This window comes from Mustela lutreola, chromosome 14, assembly GCF_030435805.1.
Source record: "Mustela lutreola isolate mMusLut2 chromosome 14, mMusLut2.pri, whole genome shotgun sequence".
Classification (NCBI taxonomy): domain Eukaryota; kingdom Metazoa; phylum Chordata; class Mammalia; order Carnivora; family Mustelidae; genus Mustela; species Mustela lutreola.
Window position 1 is genome coordinate 61,786,046 of NC_081303.1, and position 22,630 is coordinate 61,808,675.

A 22,630-nucleotide genomic window follows, 5' to 3' on the forward strand; every position below is an offset into this window, starting at 1 on the left:
TCGGCAGCTCTGAGCCAGCTACGGGCGGTCCCCGTCCTGTCTGAACCAGACTGTCCCTGCAGTGCCAGCGCGGGAGGAAGGCAGGGACAGGCCGGCTGGGAGGAGACCCTTCGTGTCTGTGACGGGGAGCTCAGGGTGCGCACGCACCGCACAGTGAGGTCCCCCTCTCCAGGGCACTGCCACAGCCCTGTCCTGGCTCTTCGGTCCCCACCAGTCTATCCACACGGCAGACCGGGCGCTTTGGAGATGTGGCCATAAGGGAATTCCAAGTGTGACATACACTGTGGGAGCAGAAATTGGAGGCGGGTAAGAAGTTAAGCCCGCGAGGGCACAGGGCCCTGCGCGCGGGCGCAAGAGAGGCGAGGCCTCAGTTCTCCCCTCGCAGGTTTCCAACTCCTCCCCACCCCGTTCTGGGGCTCTGTCCTTGGGCCAAGCGGATCCGAGTCCCGGGTTATTTTCAGTCACAACCTCCTCCATCCCCGCCCCCCCCCCCCCAATGTCGTGTCTCGGTTCCAAGAGGGAAGGACAGTCCGACCTGCGGTGCGCGAGTCTCACGCCTGCCGCCGCGCGCCTGCGAGGAAGCCGGCCTGGCCGCTGCTCTGTGCGCACAGCCCTTCCCCGCGCCATAAACGCGCGCCGAGCCCTCCTCCCGCCCGGGACTCGGGGAACGCTCCCGCCGGTCCCGCTCCCCGCCCTCTTGACGTCTCAGCTCTAAAACACCGGAGCATCGTCCGAGGCTCCAGCATTAATAAAAAGAGGACAAGGGAAAGGCCCACAGACCGTCGTGATCTCCTTGCTCCTTTGCTATCTGCGCAAGCGAGTCCAGTCCGCAGCCGCTGGGGGAAAAAAGGCATCGCGGCACCCAGTGCCACCTGGAATTTAGGGAACGGACTCTGACCCTATTTCCCGGCTAGGCTCATCCTGTACCCACGTCGTTCCCTCCTTTTTACCGGGGCGATTCCGAGATTTTAATTAAGACATTCGTCCCTGCATTGCGGAGGCAGGGTCCCAAATGGCGAGGCTGCCAGAGCACTTGGTTCCCATCCCGCGATCGGTGCCACAGCGGAAGGAAAGGTCGCGATCCAAACGCTCTTAGTCCCCTCCCCCAGCGCGCGGGCCCTACTCCAGGCCCGCTCCATCGCGCCCCTCCCCCACCCTCAGCTCCACACTATTTCCTTCTTTCTGAAACACACACGCCCAGCCCACCCCGCCTCCCACATAAAGGCCAGCCCTGTCTCTTTTTATGCCCACATCCAAACTCAGCTGGAAGTTGAGAGCAGGGCAAAGTCAGAGATGCGCGGAAAGAGAGAATAAGAAGGGAGAAATCCAAGGGGGAGAGGGCGCAGAGAGGAGCTGGAGGTCGCAGGGTCAGGGGCAGACGTGGAGGGCAGCCCCAGGGGCGCGGGCGCCGCGGCAGAACCGCAGCGCCTCCCCCGCGTCTGCCACCCGCGCGCCCAGCGGGGTCAAGCGTGGACTCACATGGTCGGACCGCAGAGCCGCTCTCAACTACTGCGAGTGGGTGGTTTCTGGGCTCCCCGAGATCTTCTCCCCGGCTGCCTGCGGTTTGAGGGCAGAAACAAAAACAAAACAAATCACGGGACACAATCGGGACGGGCCGTTCGGCGCCGCGGGGACCTCTCGCACTTAGCGCAGGAAAGTGGGCGCAGGGATCGCGGCGGCCGCGTGTAGCCTATAAATAGAGAACTTTTAGACGGAATCTACTAACAAATGAGAGTAGCGGGCGTAAATTTGCGCACGACCCCCCTTTCCGGGGACGACCCGACCACCCCTCCCGCCACTCTCTAGGCAGGATTTGGGAGGGGACAGATTCGGAAAGGAGGTGGAATTTAATTTTATGAGAATTTGCGGTAGTTTTGATATTTTTGCAGAGGGGGCACTCCGCCTCTTTGAACCTCCCTGCCGCCCACCTTTGCAGCTTCGTCCCCTCCCTACCCCTCCGCACCCCCCTACCCTCGGCAGGGCACTGAAGGTCCCTGCTAGGAAGCGCAAAGGCCCAGGCAAGCGGAGCTGCTAGGGGTTGGCTGTAGAAGCGGGGAGGGGGAGGGGAACACGGAGCCGGGGTTCCCCGGGGATTACTGCAGCCACAGAGGGAAAGCAGAAAACTGCCAGCATTTGGGGGTTTCCTCTGACGCCGCGACGGGAATTTAGGTTATCCCGAGTTTGGGAGGGGAGTGCGAAAGGGTGAGTCCAGAAGGCACAAAGGAGTTCCTAGAGTGCAGATTTCCTTTCCCAGGGTAACAATAAACCTCTAGTGCTAGCAAACCCCCTCTCAGCAACTTTACTTGAACCCTCGGCCCTGACGGGGCCGGGAGAGCGAAGGCGCACGCCGGAGTTAAGTCCCTGCTTGCCTTGGGGGCCGCAAGCTCTCGGAGAAGCGTGTCCTGCCGGCTGGTGCCCCAGGGTCTGGCTCGCTAGCTCCCCGGGGCCGGACGCCTTTTCGCCGAGCCCGCTCGCACCTGCCGACCGGAAGAGATCTATTTCACCCGGAGTCTTGAGCACCACTAGCCGTCCGCCCGCCCCCTTTCCTTGCGCCAAGGCCGGATTGCCAATGGTGATTGGGTTAGTTCGATTTTCATTTTCTTTCAGGTGCTTCTTCGAAAACAAAACCCCGAGCACAGCAGACACTGGCTCTCCACTCCAAACTCTCTAGTTCGGGAGGTTGCTCACTAAAATTTTCCTGGATGTTTCACACGAACCACAGTCAGTAGGGTATCCATTGGGGCGGGAATGTGGGTTGGAGAAATTGAGGGCGCTGCAGGTGAGGCCCCGCAGGTGAAAGGAGGTTGCACTGATCCCCTTCGGAGGCTCGGTTCACGCAAGGCCTGTGGAGCGGGGGCCAAGCCCGCGTAATGGGCCTAAAAGCGGCCTCCAGCTGGGAGGAGGGAGCCGGCGAACGGTGCTGCTTCTTCTTTACATTGCCTACCCCAGTCCCACACCACCATCCCGCCCCCTGTTAACGGAAATGTCAAATGCCTAACCTCTACCCCTCACTCCTAGGAGAAAATCAGAGAGGGTTTCCGAGGCAGTTGGTGTGGGGGCGTTGCTGCCCCCATACGCGCTTCTTCCAACACCACTTCCCACCTATTACCGCCCCATAAACGGAAAAGTTATTTTGTTTTTCCCGGAAACCAGCCCGGTTTGGAAGGAGAGGGGAAAAGCAGAGGCGCTAAGGGGTTGCACCAGCCACTCACCCGGCGGGGTGTGCTCACCGCCCCCGAGTCCACGCGAGCGGGCCCGCCAGACAGTGCCAGCCCCCCCACCGCCTCCAAGCCCGCGCGGCGGGTGCTCCGGCAGAAGGAGCGCTTCCCCCCAGGACCCGGCCTGAAGCGCACTTGAAGGTGCTCCCAGACGGAGCTGGATGGAGCCCGGGTGTCCCGAGGCACTCCAGCCTGGCTTGCGCTCCCCTTGCTACGTACCTGTCCCAACCTCCCCGCTCCAGTTGCTGCCCCGGCTGGGGAGCCCGGCCTGGAGCCCCTGCCTCTAACGGAGCCCGCCCCCGCTCTATCCGCGCGCGCTCGCCTTCCGGGACGCTGGGCCAGATATGGGGAGATCGCGGGCCATTGGCTTGGGCCACTGTTTCGAACTGGCTTCGAGTATATGCCCAGATTTCGCGGCACCTTTGTGGGCTGGGAAGACAGAGTCCAGGCCAGCGCCTTACCTTTCACCCCACCCGGACCTCCCTTAACCCTTCGGGTTGACTCCGCAAGGAAACTTCCTTGCGGGCCGAGTGTGGAGGTCAATGAGTGCTTGCGGCTTTTCTCGAAGGTTCTGGGGGTTCGTACTAGAGGCACAGGCCCTATGGAGACAGAAAAGATAGACGCACAAGCTGCAGTCCCGTGGCTGTGTTCAGCGCGAAGTTCACGTCTATTGTTTTCTGCCTCGGGGAAAGCTGCCCAGTGTGATAGATCTTTTTAGAGCCCATCACTGGAAGAAAAATCCTGGTGATAACGATTATCTCCCGCTCGCGCTATCTTGCCATCGCCCCAATTCATCTCCCTCCCGCTCCAGCCCCTCGGGGAGAGGAGGAGAGGAAGGGGCTGGCGGGAGGACGGGCCAAGCCGCTGCCCTCGGATGGAGCGGAGAGGCACGAGGCCACTTCATCCGTCCCATTCCGCTCCGGGCTGGGGAGAGAGGACACCGCGGCTTTCTTTCCCTGCCAAGCCTCACGCTTCTTTCAAATGATTTTAGTCTGGTGCTCCGGTCTATCCATATACATTTCCAATCTCATGGCTCATAAACTATTAGCAAAATGGTTTCATTATTCACCTTCTGTATCCTACAAAAGGGAGAAAAGAAGGGAGCGGCAGGAAGGCAGAGTGGGGGTGGGGGGCAGTCGTTGGACACTAGTTAACAATGATCCTGCCCGTGTTTAAATCATGGTTCAGACTGCCTTCTTCAAGCTGACATTCAACAAATCTGATCCGTTTCCAAGGATCTGTAGCCGACCCCTTCTCTCCCCCTCTACCCTCCCCTCTTTTGCTCTCTCTTTCTCTCCATCCATCACTATCCATCGCCCCCTAACACCCAGGTTTCTAGAGGGACCAGATGAATAGCTAAGATACTGCAAATCCATTATTTGCTTCATTAGGTGTCATCAATAAGGCACGCCCTTCCGATACGACACATATGATTATTTGGTTAGAATGACTACCCCGCTACCCTTAAGGGGGGTGTTGGTGATGGAATCACATACCATCCCTGAAACCAAGCCGTCCTAAGTGACAAGGCTAAAATGATAACCAAGAAATTGGCCGAAGGCTTGGTGTGGCGCCCATGTGCCCAACTGGGCACCAAGTCCTCTTCTGGCTTCCGCAAGACGGGGGACGCGAGGAAGTTGCAAAGTGGTGTGTATGTGTGTGTGTGTATGCCTGCGTGTGCGCGCGCGCGCAAGCGCGTGCCCGTGTGAAAGTGTGTGGAGAGAATGGGGGGGGGGGGGTAACCGATCGGGGTCTTTGTTTGCCTCTGAGAGGTGGCAAAAGAAATTTTTTTTAAAATTTTGCCTGAGAAAGCTGGAATTAAAAGACAAATAGAAACAAACTGGCTCGTGGAGGCCCGAGAACTCTGTGCATGGGCTAAACAAGGTAGAAAACTGCGGGCAGGCGTGAACTGGCAGAAGCGGCCTTGGGCGACGGGAATCCGACCGGCTTCTCCGCTGGGGGCGATGATGATATTGTCTCCACCGATACTTTTCACTTTTCATAAATTCTATCTAGAATGACTCTATCACAACACCCGCGCGCGCGCGCGCACGCACCCACACACATACACACACGCTCCTCCCTGCACTTTTTGAAAATATTAAGGACGCTAGGCAAGTGAGATTGCGGTAATTATCCCTGGATGTAGAAACCAATCTGGCTGCGGGAGGCCCCTCTGCAGTCGCCCGCGGCAGCGGCGGCGGCTGCGCGCGGACCCGCGCAGAGGCCGGGGACTCCGGGCGCCTGCTAGGTCACCGCGCCGCGCGGCCGCCGCTCGCCGGCTGTTTAATATACATGGGGTGGGAACGGAGGGAAACGATCTCGGGCCTGCACGTCCTGCAGGAAAAAAAAAAAAAAAAAAAAAAAAAAGGAAAGAAAAAAAAAAAGAAATCAATTTGCTATTTATTTTTGGAAAATACAGATTTAGGGAATTTTTTTTTTTTCCAGCCCGACCCCCTCCAAGAACGGCGGCCCACATTTAATTACGTCTTTTAATGACTTTTCCCTTATTTGCCATTGCTATTTCACGTGAAGGGCGGGGGCGGGGTGGGGTTTCTTTGGGGGGTTTTCAATTCTGGTATCTTCAAAAAGATTTGCCTTATGTGTTAATTGCATGCTGTTAAGCACATCTGGGACTGCGTGCTGACCAACTCGGACCAACTTTTAATTAACACATTGACCCGGCGAAGAAGCAGCCGCCCAGCCTCCCCCTCGAAATATGTATATTAGCCGCGCGGAAGCCGCTCGGCCCGCGCCGCCAGGTGCGTGCGAGGAATTGCCTGCATCGAGGGGCGGGAGGGGGTGCAGATTGCAAGCGCTCGCTCTCTTCCAGCTAACATTTTCTCGCCTTCCCTCTAGGAAAACAAAGAAAAAAGAGTGAGTGACCGGCTCCAGAAGCAGGCATCTTATATCCTTTAATGTGACTTGACTTGACCCTGGGCGGGGAACTTAGGAGAATGGAAGGGAAGACTCTGGAATCATTTCTAATCAGCCTAACCTGGGCTTATTGGGTCTGAGCTGAGATGGAGCCTGAGTTCTTTAAATGGTCCAAGTTCTCTGTGAATGAAGAGAAGCGGTGGCCAAGAAGCCTGGTGGCAGGAGAGACCCGGCCAACGGCTGCCTTTTGTGGTTCTGGCCTTCCTGCTTCCAACCTCCTCCCCTGCGCCACGGGCTCCCGGAAGGAAAACCGCAAACTCTCGCAGGCCCTGGGTCTGGGGACCGGGAATAGGGGTCCCCCCTGCCTGGAGCGCACTGCAGGCAGGAAGCAGAAGGGAATCTATGGCTAGTGTTGGGCTCTAGGCCCAGTGGCCGAGTCTAGAGTGTTCCGGGGTGATCTTCTAGCCAGGCCAGTCACATCCCGGCTGGAGGGAGGAGGAAACCCGGAACGCTCCCCGACGATGCCACCTGCAGAAACATGCAATTTCACCCTGAGTAATTTCATTCAGAATGGATGGCGTCTCACTGGACTGGTGCCTTCAAAGTGAGTGCCTCGCCGGCTTCCCCGTAGAGCACAAATGCGGGTTAATCCCCAGATACGTACTCATTTTCTTTTTCCGCATCTAATCTCCACGGACTCGCTCTTCCAAGTGCTTAGCTGCAGCATACATCCCTATAAAAAAAAAATGTCAAAGCGGTATTCCTTCTCCCAGCCATAAAAAAGTTGGAGCGAATCGCTCCCAAGTTACCGTTTAACGTCCCCTCCAGGTAACAGTTGAAGTTTCTTGTTTGACATTTTTCATTCCCCAATACAGAACTTTTCAATAAATATGTAGTACCAGCGCGAGCAGAAGTATATGTCGCAATAAATTCATGGCTGTATGCTCTATGTCGATGCTTTGCAAAATTTAATGTCATGAGATTGCTCCCCAAATTCCTTCCACTTCTTTTCTTCCCCCCACCCCATTCTTATTCTCCTTTTTGTGTCCTTCCCTGGAATCTACTTTGCCCATCAATTTATCAGGGAATCTGCAAAAACTTAAAACTGACAAAATAGAGAAGATAAAGACAGAGCAAAGTTCTGTTACTCAGTAATTCCTGAGTTCCTCCAGATCTCTTTATATTCAGATAAAGATTAAAGGCATAATCAGAGCACATCTTTAGTCAGGAGGAAAAAAAAAAAAAAAAAAAAATATATATATATATATATATATATATATATATATAATCAGTTGGTAATTTACAACTGGTAAATTACAATGTCTCTTTGCAGAGAAAAGGCCTCTGAAAAGTTAGCACAAGCATTACCCAAATGGCTTTATTTTTGAGTTTTAGTGGACCACAGCTACTTATTTCAGCTCACAAATTGGTCTGCAAAATTGCAGCACACACCTGACATCCAGGGAAAAAACAAGAGTTGGTTACCCCAGCTGGTTCTTTTGATTTACTCTGCCTGGTAAGATGTACGCTGGTGTGTTTTGATAAGAGGGAAAAAAAGGGAGTCAGCAGTTTGATTTGGAAACTCTTTTACTGCTGAATATGGTTGCAGGTTTAAACTAAAGAATGTGTTTCTGCTGGGGACATTTGCATGACACATCCATATGCATTAGCAGCTGCACGGTGTTATATCATCAGATCCTGGGAGCATTTATCTTTTTTTCCCCTTCTGTCTTTCTCAGAGGAAGCTGGTAAGTGGCTTATAGGAGAACCATATAGACTTTAAAGATATATGAGTCTTCCTGAGTCCTTCAGGCCCTCAGCACCTAATTGGCCTACAGCAACTTGTTTTTTTGAGGACTTTGGAGTATCTGAAGTATCTTGCTCCCTGGTTACATTTTTTAACCTTTAAGATGGATCAACTGGGAATAAAACATAATAAAAATTATCCAAAGAAAGGGGCCTTGGCTATTCAACTCTGTATTTATGAAAACTGTGTTGTAATCAACATTCCTCTGCTAGTTTGCTTTGTGACTTAACAGAGAAACTTTTTATCAGGTACATTTGCCATAAATGCATTAGTTTTCATTCTTGATACTTGATAGAGGTAATATTTTTGAATATCAGGATAGCTAAGATCTTTCCACACTACTGTGTACTAATGGCGTCAGAGACCACAAGAGCAGATCTAAAAAAATGTGTGCTCCTTCAGACACTGTATGAGCTGTACAAAGGCCACTGTATGATATCTGCAGCAACGGTTGGCATCTAATCCTACCTGAACTTTGTTTCATATGTCTGATTCTCTCTGAATTCCAGTGATCTGTAAACAACAGGAACCACCATGTCAAACTGAAATCAGAAGGAAACTGAATTTGTATTTGGTCTGCTTCCGTTCAGTAGCACAGCCGACTTATTAAAAAAAGAAAACTGTACCTTTAAATTGTAGTTATTGAGTCAGGGTGACTAGGAAGCTTATAGACCCAAACCAAGATACTAACCGAAGCACATTTTTAAAAATCACTTCCTATCAGCTCACTCTCAGTGTTTTGTGGAATTGTTTGAGACTAGCCATGCTCAAATTTTTAAAGTATTAGTGTATTACAGGTATATTACAAAGTGAACAAAAAATCTTACACACACACACACACACAGTAAAAAAGATAATAATCCTTAGGAATTCGTACGGCCAATAAAGATATCCTACTGGAGGTATTGTGTTTTTTTTCTCCCTTTGTTGTAGCTTTTTTGGTCATGAGAGAAGATATTTAGAGGAAAAAGGAAATGACAAAAATTAATGAAATGATGTCACATTTTTTTTTCCTAAAATACTTGGAACTAATATGCACTACTGTATGAGTGGGTATGCATAATGACACATAAATATGCATGAGCCTAAATAATAATCTATTTTTATGTCTTGTTTCCAGATGTTTGCAAATAACACTAGTGCACTGGCTTGACCTAACCAAAAGGTAGCTAAGATCTCTGCCATTCAATTGAATACTAGATAAGTATCACAGAACAAACTTCTTCTGCCTTCCATTGCACAAAAGTTGTTGGGCTTTTTTTTTTTTTTTTTTTAACTATTCAAATTTAAAACAGTAATTTACTATCATGTGGATGAAAGTAAAAACAGTTGCTTGGTATTATATAATGGAAAATTAGCCAGCTGCATTATTTTGTTCAATTAATTATTTTAGTGATAACTAGAACAACCAATTATTAGAACTGGTCAGTTTAGTTGTTTAGAACATGGGCCGGAATTAATTCTGTGGCTAACTATGATCAGGGGCTGCGTGTTACACTCCCAACTCTAACCAGCCCTGGACAGTTATGTCTCAGAGGTGACAAAAGGAACAAAAAAGAATGCAGATAAATTTGCCTGAACCAGAGAAAAGTATTTATTTATTTATTTTCTTTTTCTTTTTCTTTTTTTTTTTTTTAAGATTTTATTTATTTGACAAGAGAGATCACAGTAGGCAGAGAGGCAGGCAGAGAGAGGAGGAAGCAAGCTCCCCGCTGAGCAGAGAGCCCGATGATGCTCAATGCAGGGCTGGATCCCAGGACTCTGGGATCCTGACCTGAGCTGAAGGCAGAGGCTTTAACCCACTGAGCCACACAGGAGCCCCCCAAATACTTATTTTTTAAAGTATACATCTTCTTTACAGCATTAAGTACGGAATCTATGGGACACGTGTCTACAATCCGATGAAATGTCTTTGGCAAGATTTATTAGAGAACAGGAACAGGGAGCAAAAAGACCTGGCAAAGGCTACAAGGAGAGCTTTGCTAGGATGAGGAACACTACCTCTCTGGTATTGGTGCGTCATTTAAAACTCTTAAAGAGCAGATGCTACCGCTTCAGTGTATATTCGTTTTAAGATGAAGAAAGAATTTGTTTGCTTTCAGATTGTATTTTGACATTAAACATTTCTGGATGCATTAATAGTGTCAATAGACTTTGGGATACAGGGGATCTGGAAGAATTACTTATTTGTCTATCCATTCAGCTCTTGGTTATGTTTTCAAAATCATTCTATTTCTTTCTCTAAGCCTTTCCTTGTCACAGGACACACTATCATAGGCTCTTTGAAACACGATGGCTAAGGTAAATGGGAGGCCATGACAACAGTCACCTTGATTCAGCAGATCTAAATCAAAAAGCAGAGATAAGTCTTGTTAAGTCAGTATTTAATTCTACAGCCATTTATTCATACTCATTTCCAAGAAGTATGAACTAGGTAATATGGATATTCGAAAGCCAATGATTGTAGTCTGGCATGTAAGGAGCTCAGATGTTGCCACTCTAACAAGTGAAAAACTGAACAATCATATTTACATCCACCAGAGAAGTGAGGTCACAGGGCAAAATTTCTACCCCCCAAATTGGAAAGACAGACAGATGAAAACAAACCATCAGAACCTATGGCAACAAAATCCCAAGTGTGAAAACCTCCTTGGGAACCAGTCCTGGGGTAGGAAAACAGCAACTGCAACTGAGAAATTGCCAGAGGCTCAGTGTGGACAGATGTGAGAGCTCAGAACTCCGACAGGAGCTCATTACAGATGGGACTCCATCCTTCTGTGACTTTTATTTTGAGGAACTGTACACCTCACTGTGAATATCAGGTAAAACTCCTCAGACTTCTGGCAGGAGGAGGGGAAAAGAAACTACTTTTTCTATGTCTTTCGGGGGCGCCTGGGTGATTCAATGGGTTAAAGCCTCTGCCTTCAGCTCAGGTCATGATCCCAGAGTCCTGGGATGGAGCATAACACATTGGGCTCTCTGCTTAGCAGGGAGCCTGCTTCCTCCTCTCTCTGCCTGCATCTCTGCCTACTTGTGATCTCTCTCTGTCAAATAAATAAATAAAATCTTAAAAAAAAAAAAAAGCAACTTTATGTCTTTTGTTTTTTTGTATGTGGTTTTTTTTGTGTTTGTTTTTTCACAAAGCCTGATCTCAGGAGAAACTATTTTGCCAGAGCCTAACCTACTTGGGCTTAATAGAGCCTAACCTACCTCCAGCCCCCTCTAGCCATTATGTCCCACCTAAGGGGATGACACTGAGATGCACTGGTGAAATGCACATATTAAAACACTGTGATCTAATCATAACACTATAGAACGTGTCCAGCATCCAGACAGCTTACCATCATATTACTAAATTACTAAATTACATTACTAAAGACCTATTGACTACAGTTTCCTTTGCCCAGTGTATCGTGTCCATCTCCCAACAAAAATTATAAGGCATACTGAAAAGCAGTAAACACAGTTTAAAGAGACTAAACAAGCATTAGAACCAGTGATATATGGCAGGAATTTTGGAATTAGTAGACCAGGAATTTAAAAAATACATATGATTAATATGATAAGGGCTTTAACGGTAAAAGTAGATAGCATGCAAGAGCAAAGGGATAATGTAAACAGAGATATAGAAGTTCTAAGAAAAAATAAAAAAGAAATACTAGAAAAAGACTAAGAGAAATGAAAAATGCCTTTGATGGTCTCACTAGGAAACTGGACACAGCTGAAGAAAGAATCTCTGAGTTGAGAATGTGACAATAAAAACTTAGAAAACTGAGAGCATGAGAAAAAAAGAAAAAAAAAACAGAATAAAACATCCAGGAACTGTGGGACAACTACAAGTTGTAATACTTACAATTGGAATACCGTAAGAGGAAAGAATGAAAGAACAGAAGCAATATTTGAAACAGTAATGACTGAGAATTTCTCACAATTGATGTCAGACATCAAACCACAAATCTAGAAAGCTCAAGGAACACCAAGTAGGATAAATGTCAAAAAGAGACTACACTAGATAGATCATATTCAAACTTTAGAAAATCAAAGATAAAGAAAAAAATCTTGAAAGAAGCCAGAACAAAATCTTACATATAGGGGAACAAACAAAAATTACATATGATGTCTCCTCAGAAACCATGCAAACAAATAAAGAGTGGAGTGAAATATTTAATGCATTGAGAAAAAAACTACCAACCTAGAATTCTGTACCCTTTGAAATTATTCTTCTAAAATGAGGGTGTAATAAAGACTTTCTTAGACAAACAAAATTGAAGGAATTTGTTGCCAGTACACTTGCAAGAAATGTTAAGTTCTTTAGAGAAAAGAAAAATGATTTAAGTCAGGAACTTGGATCTACATAAAGAAAGGAAGAGCTTTAGAGGAGGAATAGTGAGTATAAAATAAAAACATTTATTTTTATTGTTCCTAATTGATCTAAGCGATATCAACTTATTCAAGATAATAAAAGCAGTAATACATTTGATGATTATAGTTTATATATAAATGAAAATGAATGAAAAAATGATCTAAAGAACAGGAGGGAGGAAATGGAATTATTTTGTAATTGTAATGTACTTGCACTAACCATGCTATAGTGTTATTTGAAAATGGACTTGGATTAGTTGAAAATATATATTCAATATATATTTAGTTGAAAATATATATATATATTGATTAGTTGAAAATATATATTCCAAACTCTAAGGCAGCCACTTAAAAATAAAACAGTAAAACCATATGCATAATTGATGTGCTATGAAATGAGAGGAAATGGAATAACATAAAATGCTCAATTAAAATAACAAAAACAAAAAATTATAGAAGACAAAAAAAGGGACAAAGAATAAGAACAACAAATAGAAAACACTAACATATATAGTAGATAGTAATTTAACTATATCAATAATCACTTTAACACCCATGCTTTAAATATACCAAATAAAAGACAAAGGTTGTCAGAGTAGATCAAAAAACAAGGTTTAACTATGTTATCTACACGTAACCCACTTTAAATATTAAGTCACACATTAATTGAAAGTAAAGAGATGGAGGAAAATATACCATGCTAACACTAATTAAAAGAAAATGGGAGTGGCCATATTAATTTCAGATAAAGCAGAACAAGGAAACTTGTCAGGGATAAAGAACAACATTATGTAATGATAAAGAGCATAATATTCTTTTTTTAAAAGATTTATGTATTTAAAAGAGAGATTAACTTCTTAAATTCATATGGAACATTCACCAAGATAGGCCCCATTCTGCATCATAAAACACAACAAATTTAAAAGAAAAGAAATTATGTATGTCTATTCAGATCACAATAGGATTAAACAAGAAATCAATAACAAAAATATAGCTGGGAAATTCCAAAATACTTGGAGATTAAAAACACTCTTCTCAATAACTCATAAATCAAAGAAGAAAGCTCAATACAAATTAAAAGAGATTTTGAACTAAATAAAAATGAAAGTACATGGGACGTCTGACTTCGGCTCAGGTCATGATCCCGGAGTCCCAGCATGGAGTCCCGCATCGGGCTCCCAGCTCCACGGGGAGTCTGCTTCTCTCTCTGACCTTCTCCTCGTTCATGTTCTCTCTTACTGTCTCCCTCTCAAATAAATAAATAAAATCTTTAAAAAAAAATGAAAGTACAGTTCATCAAAATTTGTGAGATTTGGCAAGAACATCACTTAGAGGGAAATTTATAGCATTGAATGAATGTAATAAAAAAGAAGAAAGATCTAAAATTAATCAAGCTTCCACCTTAGGAAGCTAGAGAAACTAGGGGAAAAAAAGAACAAAATAAATCTAAAATAAATAGAGGAAAAGAAATAATAGAAATTAGAGCAGAAGTAAATGAAATTGAAAACAGGAGATCAATGGAGAAAAATCGACAAAATTGAAAGCTGTTTCTCTGAGAAGACCAATAAAATGAGAAGCCTTTAGCCAAGCTAATGGGAAAAAGAAAGAGAGGAGAAATTATTGATGTTATAAATCAAAGAGAGAACATAACTACATATCTCATGAATACCAAAAGAATAATAAAGGAATATTATGAACAACTCTATGGCCACAAAGTTGACAATTAGATGAAAGGGATTTTGATATTAGGGTGATGCTGACCTCAGAGAATGAGTTAGGAAATAATTCTTTTGCTTCTATTTTTGGAAGAGATTATAGATAATTGGTAAAATTTCTCTCTGAAACAATTGATGGAATTTACCAGGGAATTCATCTGGGCCTGTTGCTTTCTGCTTTGGAAGTTTACTAATTAGTGATTCAATTTGGTTAGTAACTATAAGCTAATTCAAGTTATTTCTTCTTGTGTGAGTTTTGACAGATTATATCTTTAAAAACATTTTCCATTTCATTTCTCCATTTCATCTAATCCAACAAAGTATAAAAAGATTTATATACCACAATCAAAGAAGATTTATTCCAGATATACAAGGCTGGCTGAACATTTGAAAAAACAGTTAATGTAATGTATCACGTCAACAGGCTAAAGAAGAAAGTCTCATGATATACCACTTGATGCAGAAAAAAATATTTAACAGAATCTAACATCAGTTTATGATAAAAATTCTCAGCATACTAGGAATAGAAGAGAACTTCTCCAACCTAATAAAGAATATCTACCAAAAAAAAAAAAAAAAACCCATAAGTAATATGCTTAGTGGTGAGAAACTAGACTTTCCTGATAAGATCAAGAACAAGGCAAGAATGTCCCTTCTCACTGCTGCTTTTCAACATCGTACTAGAAGTCCTAGCTAATACAATAAGAGAATAAAAGGTCATGAAAGTCATCTGCTTGGGAAGAAGAAATAAAACTGTCTGTTCATAGATGACATGATTGTTTATATGCAGAAAATCTGGAAGAAAATCAACAACAAAAACCCTCCCTAGAACTAATAAGCAATTGTAGCCAAATTGCAGTATACAAAGTTAATATGTAAAAGTCAACTGCTTTCCTATATACCAGCAATAAACAAAAGGAATTTTGAATTAAAAATACACTACCACCTAAATTAGTGCCCAAAAAAGAGAAATACTTAAGTTAAAATCTAACAAAACATGTGCAACATCAATGTGAAGAAAACTACAAAACTCTGGGAAAACAGAAATCAAAGACTAAATAAATGGAGAGATATTCCATGTTCATGGATAGAAAGACTCAACATTGTGAGGATGTAGTCCTTCCCAACTTGATGTATAGATTCAAGGCAATTCCAATCAAAAGCTGAGTAAGTTATTTTGAGGTTATCAACAAACTGATTCTAAAGTTTATAGGAAAGTGGCCAAGACTCAAAATAGCCAGTGCAATACTGAAGGAGAACAATGCTGGAACATTGACACTACTTGATTTCAAGACCTACTTTAAAGTTTCAATATTCAAGACACTGTGGTATTGATGAAAAAATGGACAACAAGATCAATAGAACAGATTAGAGACCCCAGAAATAGACACATATAAGTATAGTTAACTGATCTTTCACAAAAGAATAAAAGCAATATAATGAAGAAGATAGTCTTTCCAACCAATGGTGCTAAAACAACTAGACATCCATATGCAAAAATGAATCTAAACATAAACTTTACACTGTTAACAAAAATTAACTCAAATTGTATCAAAGACCTAAATACAGAACACAAAACTAAAAATTCCCATTAGCTAATATAGGAAGAAACCTAAATGATCTTGGGTATGGTGCTGACTTTTTACATACAACACCAAAGGCAGTATCTATGAAAGAAGCAACTGATAAGTTCAGACCTCATTAAAATTTTAAAACATCTACTCTGTGAAAGACAGTCTCAAGAGAATGAGAACCACAAATTTTACAAAGGACTGTTACCAAAATATACAAAGAACACTTGAAACACAGTAATAGTAAGAGTAACAACCCAATTAAAAAATGGATAAAAGATGTGAACAGACAATTCACAAAGGAGAAATACAGATGGCAAGCAAACTCATGAAAAGATGTTTAATATCGTATCTCATCAAAGAATGGCAAATTAGAACTATAATGAAATAACACTACACAATTACTAGAATGACCAAAATCCAAACACTGACAACAACAAATATTGGTGAGAACGTAGAACAAAAAAAAAAAAAAAAAACATTCAATGCTGGTAGGAATGCAAAATGGTACAGCCACTTTAGAAGACAATCTGACAATTTCTTACAAAACTAAACATATTTTTACCTTACAATCAGCAGTTGCATTCTTTGGTATTTATGAATGGAAAACTATGTCCACAGTAATACCTTGCACTTAGATGTTTATAACAGCTTTATTCTTTTTTTTTTTTTTTTTAAGATTTTTTATTTATTTATCAGAGAGAGAGAGGGGGAGAGAGTGAGCACAGGCAGACAGAATGGCAGGTAGAGGCAGAGGGAGAAGCAGGCTCCCTGCCGAGCAAGGAGCCCGATGTGGGACTTGATCCCAGGACGCTGGGATCATGACCTGAGCTGAAGGCAGCTGCTTAACCAACTGAGCCACCCAGGCGTCCCTAACAGCTTTATTCTTAATTTCTAAAATTTGGAATCAACCAATAGGTCATTCAGTAAGGTAATAGAGAAATAAACTGAGGTATATTCAGACAATGGAATATTATTCAAGGTTAAAAAGAAATGATCAAGTTAGGAAAAGGCATGGATGAAATGTAAATGCATATTACTAGGTAAAAGAAGCCATTTTGAAAAGGCTATGTATTGCATAATTCCAACTATGTGACATTCTGGAAAAGGCAAAACCATGGGGGCACTAAAAAGGTCAGTGGTTGCCAAAGATTAGGGGAGAGGGAGGGATGAATAGGCGGAGAGCAGAGGATTTTTAGCACAGGGAAAGTATTCTGGATGATACTACAATCAAGGATATATGTCATTATCCATTTGTTAAAATTATAGAACGTTCAACACCAAGATGAACCCTAATGTAAACTATAGGCTTTGGGCGATAACAATGTGTCATTGGTATCAAAAGCACCACTCTTGGGCACAATCTGATAGTGGGGAAGGCTGCACGTGTATGAGGGCAGGGGGACTTTCTGCTCAATGTTATCCACCATAAATTCACGTTTCTATTCCCACCATTTATTAAGCGCTTATTGTATGTCAGGCAATTATACATACATTTCCCAAATAATCTTTTTTTAAGAAGTCTTTAAAGCAAGTTATTATTTCCACTTTGCTGGGGGGAGAGAGGACTTGTGTAGGTCAGACAGTATACGGCAGAGCCAGGATTCAAACACTAGTGTGTTTCATTCTAAACACATACTTCAAAGCACCGTCTTGTTGTATACGTCAGTCATTCATTAGTTATAATGATGTGAGTCTACCCCTTGGAAGTGGACAGTCTTGACACAGCATCAAAATCGAGTTTCTGAATCTAAGAACATATTCTGGACCCCGTGAGTTCTCTATGAGCTATAATGACTAGCTCAAGAGATCTCTTGGCCGGCCACTGGTTGACCTTTTCTAGGGATGCCTTTATCTTCCTGTGTGCCATCATTCAAACTGAAGCAGGAACATTGTAAAGGTCATAAAAGAATGATTTGAGAATGCTTGAATTTACATTCAAGTGGATGGGGAGTAAATTAGTATCAGCAAAAAGATACTGTAAGCAATTACAAATGGCATAAAGTGAGGATGTTAACTTCTATGTTTGTTTTCTAATTATTAAACAGACTCTGAAACTCTTATCCAGGGTTGTTTTTAGGAAGTGCCTTTATATTCTTCCTCCTTTGTCCTTTTTTTTCTTGTGGGTGCAGCTGTCATGGATTGAAATAATTTCCTTGCACTAGGGCCTTTAGGAATAATTGCAAAGAACGCCCAGGCTCTCAAATTTTAGTGTGAGTTCTCCGAAGTTCACACTTCAAGGAAGGCCTTTATCACTTGTGCTGCTCAACTATGCTGCTTTCCAGGATCTGTTCAAAATCAGCATTTAAGAGGATGGCTTTCCTTCTGTGGCCCTGCTAAGTGACTGCCACCAGCATTAATACCGGCAAGCGACTTTGGTCTGCGAAGTATTGTAATTCTGCCATCTGTCTCTCCTACCTATGTTCTGCTGAGTGGGTACAGGGGCTGGATATTGGGAAGGCAGAGTTTATAATCTCCTGGGAAGAATGGTCTCCAGATTGGGATTTAAAAAAAAAAAAAAAAAAAAAAAGACCTCTCCTCTCACCTTTCATCTCGAGGAAACATAGATTTTTCCTTCTATCTAATATAAACAGTAATCATCCTGTTAGGCTACAAGCATCAGGAAGCTGAACTATTTCAGATTTACTGGAATATAAATTACACACATGTGTGTCTCTCTATATTTGTAAGAGCGTAATTGTATTCTCTCTAAGACTTTAGTTGTCTGGGCAGCTCAGCGGGTTAATTCGGCCAAAGAAGCAGTTGTGGGGCTGGTATGATCAGTCCTTCTCAATGGGTTCCTTGGTCACGGAAGGTGTCCTATGCTTTGTTTCAGTTTCTGAAACAAAGTTTGGAGATTCAGATAAAACCCATTGGGGACCGCCTCCCCCCCAAAGCCAGGGTTGTTTTTTTTTTTTTCCTGTAACACCAGTGCATATCGTGAGGTCACATCCAGGGTGGGGGGACCGTAAACGTTTCTTCAGTGAATTCAAGTTATATGAGTAAATGCAGATATAAGAAATCACGGGTCTCACCGCTGGACTTAAAAAAAAAAAAAAAGAAGAAGAAGAGAAGAGGATGTGTTGTGACTTTTAAACAGACTATTGACTTTTGCGGGGGTGCACGGCTCACACAGTGATTAGGAGTCTGAACCATAATTGTTCTTGTCATCCACACACGGGGCTATAGTCGATATCTTTTTATCATATACATTTTTAATCATGTATTAATAAACAAGAAGTTTGTATCTTATCGATGATTGGATTATATTATTGACTAACTCCACCATTCTACACATGGCTTCTGAAAACACCAACAAGGTCAAAACGTAAAGATCAGGTAAACTGCTTCAAAGACATAAAAATTAGACTTTTCTCTGACTCTTTGTGTGACGCTCGTGTGGAAGGATTCTAAGGAGAGCGGAGGAGTTTTGAAATTACTTCCTAATTGAACAAATGATTCAGTCCAGACTAAAGAGAATAATATAAATAAAAGGGAAACTGAAATCGTATTTCATCTGAGAATACTGAAAGGGTTTTTGCTTTTCAAGCATTCTGGGTGAGATGGATTTGCCGCAGCAGAATTTGATCTGGGCTGCTTTAAGAATTCTCACTGAAGTTATAAGGAAGTAATGCCTCTGGCAAGCAGAAAATGTTTACTTCACCACTTGCCAAAAGGATTAGGAACTTCTCCTTCCAAGGCTGAGCTCTTCATATGATGATTCTCCCTCTCCCCAAACATCTTGTGGCTCTGTAATACCATCCTTCCCATCGACGAAGTTCACTCCCGGTGCAGGTTGCACAGACACTGGGAGCCTCAGACAAACTATGGGTAGAAAATCTCAACATGATTCAGTTCAGTTTGAACTGAAATCTCATATACAGCATATATGTTATCCATTCTTCTCTATTCTTCACTTTTCATTAAAACTTCAAGGGTAGAGGTGCCTGGGTGGCTCAGTGGGTTAAAGTCTCTGCCTTTGGCTCAGGTCATGATCCCAGAGTCCTGGGATCTAGCCCCGCATTGGGCTCTTGGCTCAGCAGGGAGCCTGCTTCCTCCTCTCTCTCTCTCTGCCTGCCTCTCTGCCTACTTGTGATCTCTGTCTGTCAAATAAATAAATAAAATCTTAAACAAACCAAAACAAAACCTTGAAGGCGAACTTCACAATGGTTCTTCTATGATCTTAAACCACTGAGAAACTAAAGGAGACACATTGCCTGGGCCCCTCCTCAAATACCCTGACCCACCTACCCTGGACACATGTGGCCTGTGAACTTTGTCTTGTCTCTTCTAATCACATCCCCACTCCTTCCACTTGATCTTTCTTTTTCTAAAAATTCTCTTTAATTCCCCGCCCACCCCTGAAACTTGGATCTTCGGCTTTCCTTTTGAAGTCTGGTTGATTGTGCCCATGGCTCTTTCTTGGTTCCCATAATGTGCTCAGGTAATATAAGATGTTTACATCGGTTGGAAGCGAAGTGATTGGTATGTGGGACCTCTCTGTGCTGCTTTGCAACTTCTTTTGAGCCTGTAATTATTTCTCCCATCCAAGTACTAACCAGGCCCGACCCCGCTTAGCTTCCGAGATCAGACGAGCTCGGGCATGTTCAGGGTAGTATGGCTGTAGATGAGCCTGTAATTATTTCTAAATAAAAAAGATTTAAAAAAATAAATCAGACCTCCATGTGGTAAAAGCCAATCTTACCTACAGCTCATATTTGCATGTGAATACAAATATTTCTGTAGTCTCTGGGCATAATCCTATAACACATAATTATATTTTTGATGGGGAGGGGTTTCAGGCAGAGAGATTGTCTTTTTTTATTATAGGTGTTATCTCCTATTTTGCAGTTTTAACTACTTTCGGAGAGGAGATTTGGGGGCAGGATGGTAGAGTATGAGGGACAGGAGGACAAACAGACGTTAAGCAAAAGAATCAGAAAATTATTACCTTTGGGCTAGACTGGAAGAGCATAATTGAAAGCACAAATACCTTGAATGTTCACATAAAGTCAAATCCTGTCTTTTCACAGTGAAATGTATTCAAATAGAATTAATACTCCTTTGGAGCTCTTCATTTGCATCCATTAAATATGATAATAATACCTTACGTATATAGTGATTTATACTTCTCAAAATTCACATTTTTATCTCTTTGGTCTTCATAAAAAATTCTGTGACACAGGCAAAGAGTGACTATTATTCCCATTTAAATATGACTGCAGAACAGAGATGATCAGCATACTTTCTTAGGAGAAGCTGATACTCAAACCTGTATTTTCCATTTCCTAGTCAGATGCTCTTCCTACTTTGCTATATATTATATACTTCCTACTTCTCTATACACACACACACACACACACACACATAAATATATATATATATATATATATATATATATATATATATATATATATACACACTTCACTATGTATTAGAATAACCAGTCTGGACTTTCCATTTCAATCTACTTATAGAGCAAGAACCACAGAGGTTGTTTATTTCCCTTGGGAAAAAATAATTACTTTACATAGTAACAATATCCTGAAAAAAAAAATACACATGCTGTGAATGTTACATAATGAACATTTTTCCTTTATCTGTCCCTTCCTGACTTTCTAAGTAAGAAACTCTCTGGAGTCTTCCTCTAAGCTTCCTCTTTCTGGTAACACTTTTTTTGACTCTCTTCTCCGCTGGTAGTCTCCTTTACCTTGGTTTAATGTATAGGTAAGATTTTTTTTTTTTAACTCATTTTAGAGAGAACGAGCATGGGGCTGAGGAGTGGAGGCGCGGAGGAAGAGGGAGAAGCAGACTTCCTGCCAAGTTCCAATGTGGGCTTGATCCCAGGACCCCAAGATCATGATCTGAGCTGAGGGCAGATGTTTAACCAACTGGGCTACCCAGATGCCCCTACCTTGGTTTAATGTAGGAATCAACTCTATCCTCAAGTCTGTAGCTTGTCTTTAAATTCTCTTAATAGTGTCTTTAGCAGAACAAGTTGATAAAACTCAATTTATCAATTTCTGTGTGTGCTTTTGGTGTCATGAACAAGAACTTTTGCCCAACCACAGGGCACCAAGATTTTGTCCTAGAAGTTTCATAATTTTGTAGTTAGATCTGTAGTGTGTTTTGAATTTGTTTCTGTACAAACTACAGAGTTTCAGTTGTGGCTCATTGGTTTGTCAATGCATGTCCTGTTGTTCTAATGCCATGTGTTGAAAGGAGTATGTTTTCTCCACTGCACTGCCTTTGCATCTTTGTCCAAATCAACGGGCCCTATTTGTGTGGGTCTGTGTCTGGGTTCCTGATCTTTTCCATTAATCTCTATCACCCTGTCAATACCCCAGTTGGCTTGACTTTTGTAGCTGTATTGTAATTCTAATCATCAGGAGGTATGATTCTTCTAACTTTATTCTTATTTTTCAGAATTCCTTTTGCTAGTTTTCATTCTTATAATTCTTTCTTTCCATATAATTTTAAAAGTAAGTTGTCCCTATGTAGAAAGAATCCTACTGGTATTTTGATAAGAATGACATTAAACCCACAGATCAATTTGGGGGGAATTAATTTTTTTCCTATGTTGAGTCTTCAAACCCATGAACATGAGAGGTCTTTTCCTTTATTTAGTTTTTTATTTTTTATTTCTATTACCAGCTTCCTGTGCTTTTTATTTTAGCAACCCCTTCTATGTTTTTAGGTTTATACTTGAGTATTTCTTTTTTTTTTTTAAGCTATTTTGAATGGTATCATTTTCAGTTTTAACGTCCAATTATTCATTGTTTGTATACAGAAATATGACTGATTTTGCACACTAACTTTGTAACCTACAACTTTATTGGTCTCAGTTATTGGTTCTAGGTTTTTAATAGATTATTTGGCCTTTTTTTTTCATAGACAATCATATTATCTGCAAATAGTTATATTTCTTCCTTTGCAATTTGTGCTTTTTTTTTTTTTTTTTTGCTTTATTCCACAAGGACAGAGAACCCAATCAATTTTGAATGTTCATTTTTTTTTTGTCCAACATAACATATACTTCCTGATCTCATAGGTCTTGAAGTTGTTTCTTACAGATTTCAT

The 22,630-nt window shown here is 42.6% G+C and overlaps 1 protein-coding gene and 2 long non-coding RNA genes across 5 annotated transcripts in view; 1 reads left to right on the forward strand and 2 right to left on the reverse strand.

The window, feature by feature from the left end:
- ESRRG (estrogen related receptor gamma) overlaps positions 1 to 1,559 on the reverse strand; it is a 622,335-nt gene extending 620,776 nt beyond the window's left edge. Inside the window, exon 1 of one of the 2 annotated variants that reach the window (XM_059145037.1) lies at positions 1,480 to 1,559. Coding sequence is in view for 1 of the 2 variants with exons in the window: in XM_059145033.1 (XP_059001016.1) it covers positions 1,480 to 1,481 (2 nt within the window). In the remaining variant the exon portion in view is untranslated. The remainder of the gene's footprint in view (positions 1 to 1,479) is intronic. The other variant, XM_059145033.1, reaches the window with a different exon arrangement.
- LOC131814311 (uncharacterized) lies at positions 1 to 7,044 on the forward strand. Of its 2 annotated transcripts, none has more exons than XR_009347265.1 (2): positions 1 to 306; positions 5,844 to 7,044. It is a non-coding gene; the product is annotated as an uncharacterized LOC131814311 (long non-coding RNA). The 2 variants fall into 2 exon arrangements; XR_009347266.1 differs by having other exon boundaries at positions 6,078 to 7,044.
- Positions 5,987 to 22,630, reverse strand: part of LOC131814310 (uncharacterized) — a 26,922-nt gene continuing 10,278 nt past the window's right edge. Inside the window, exons 4-6 of the long non-coding RNA XR_009347264.1 lie at positions 8,371 to 8,444; positions 6,760 to 6,828; positions 5,987 to 6,073 (exon numbers count right to left, since the gene is read on the reverse strand). This is a non-coding gene — a long non-coding RNA (uncharacterized LOC131814310). The remainder of the gene's footprint in view (positions 6,074 to 6,759; positions 6,829 to 8,370; positions 8,445 to 22,630) is intronic.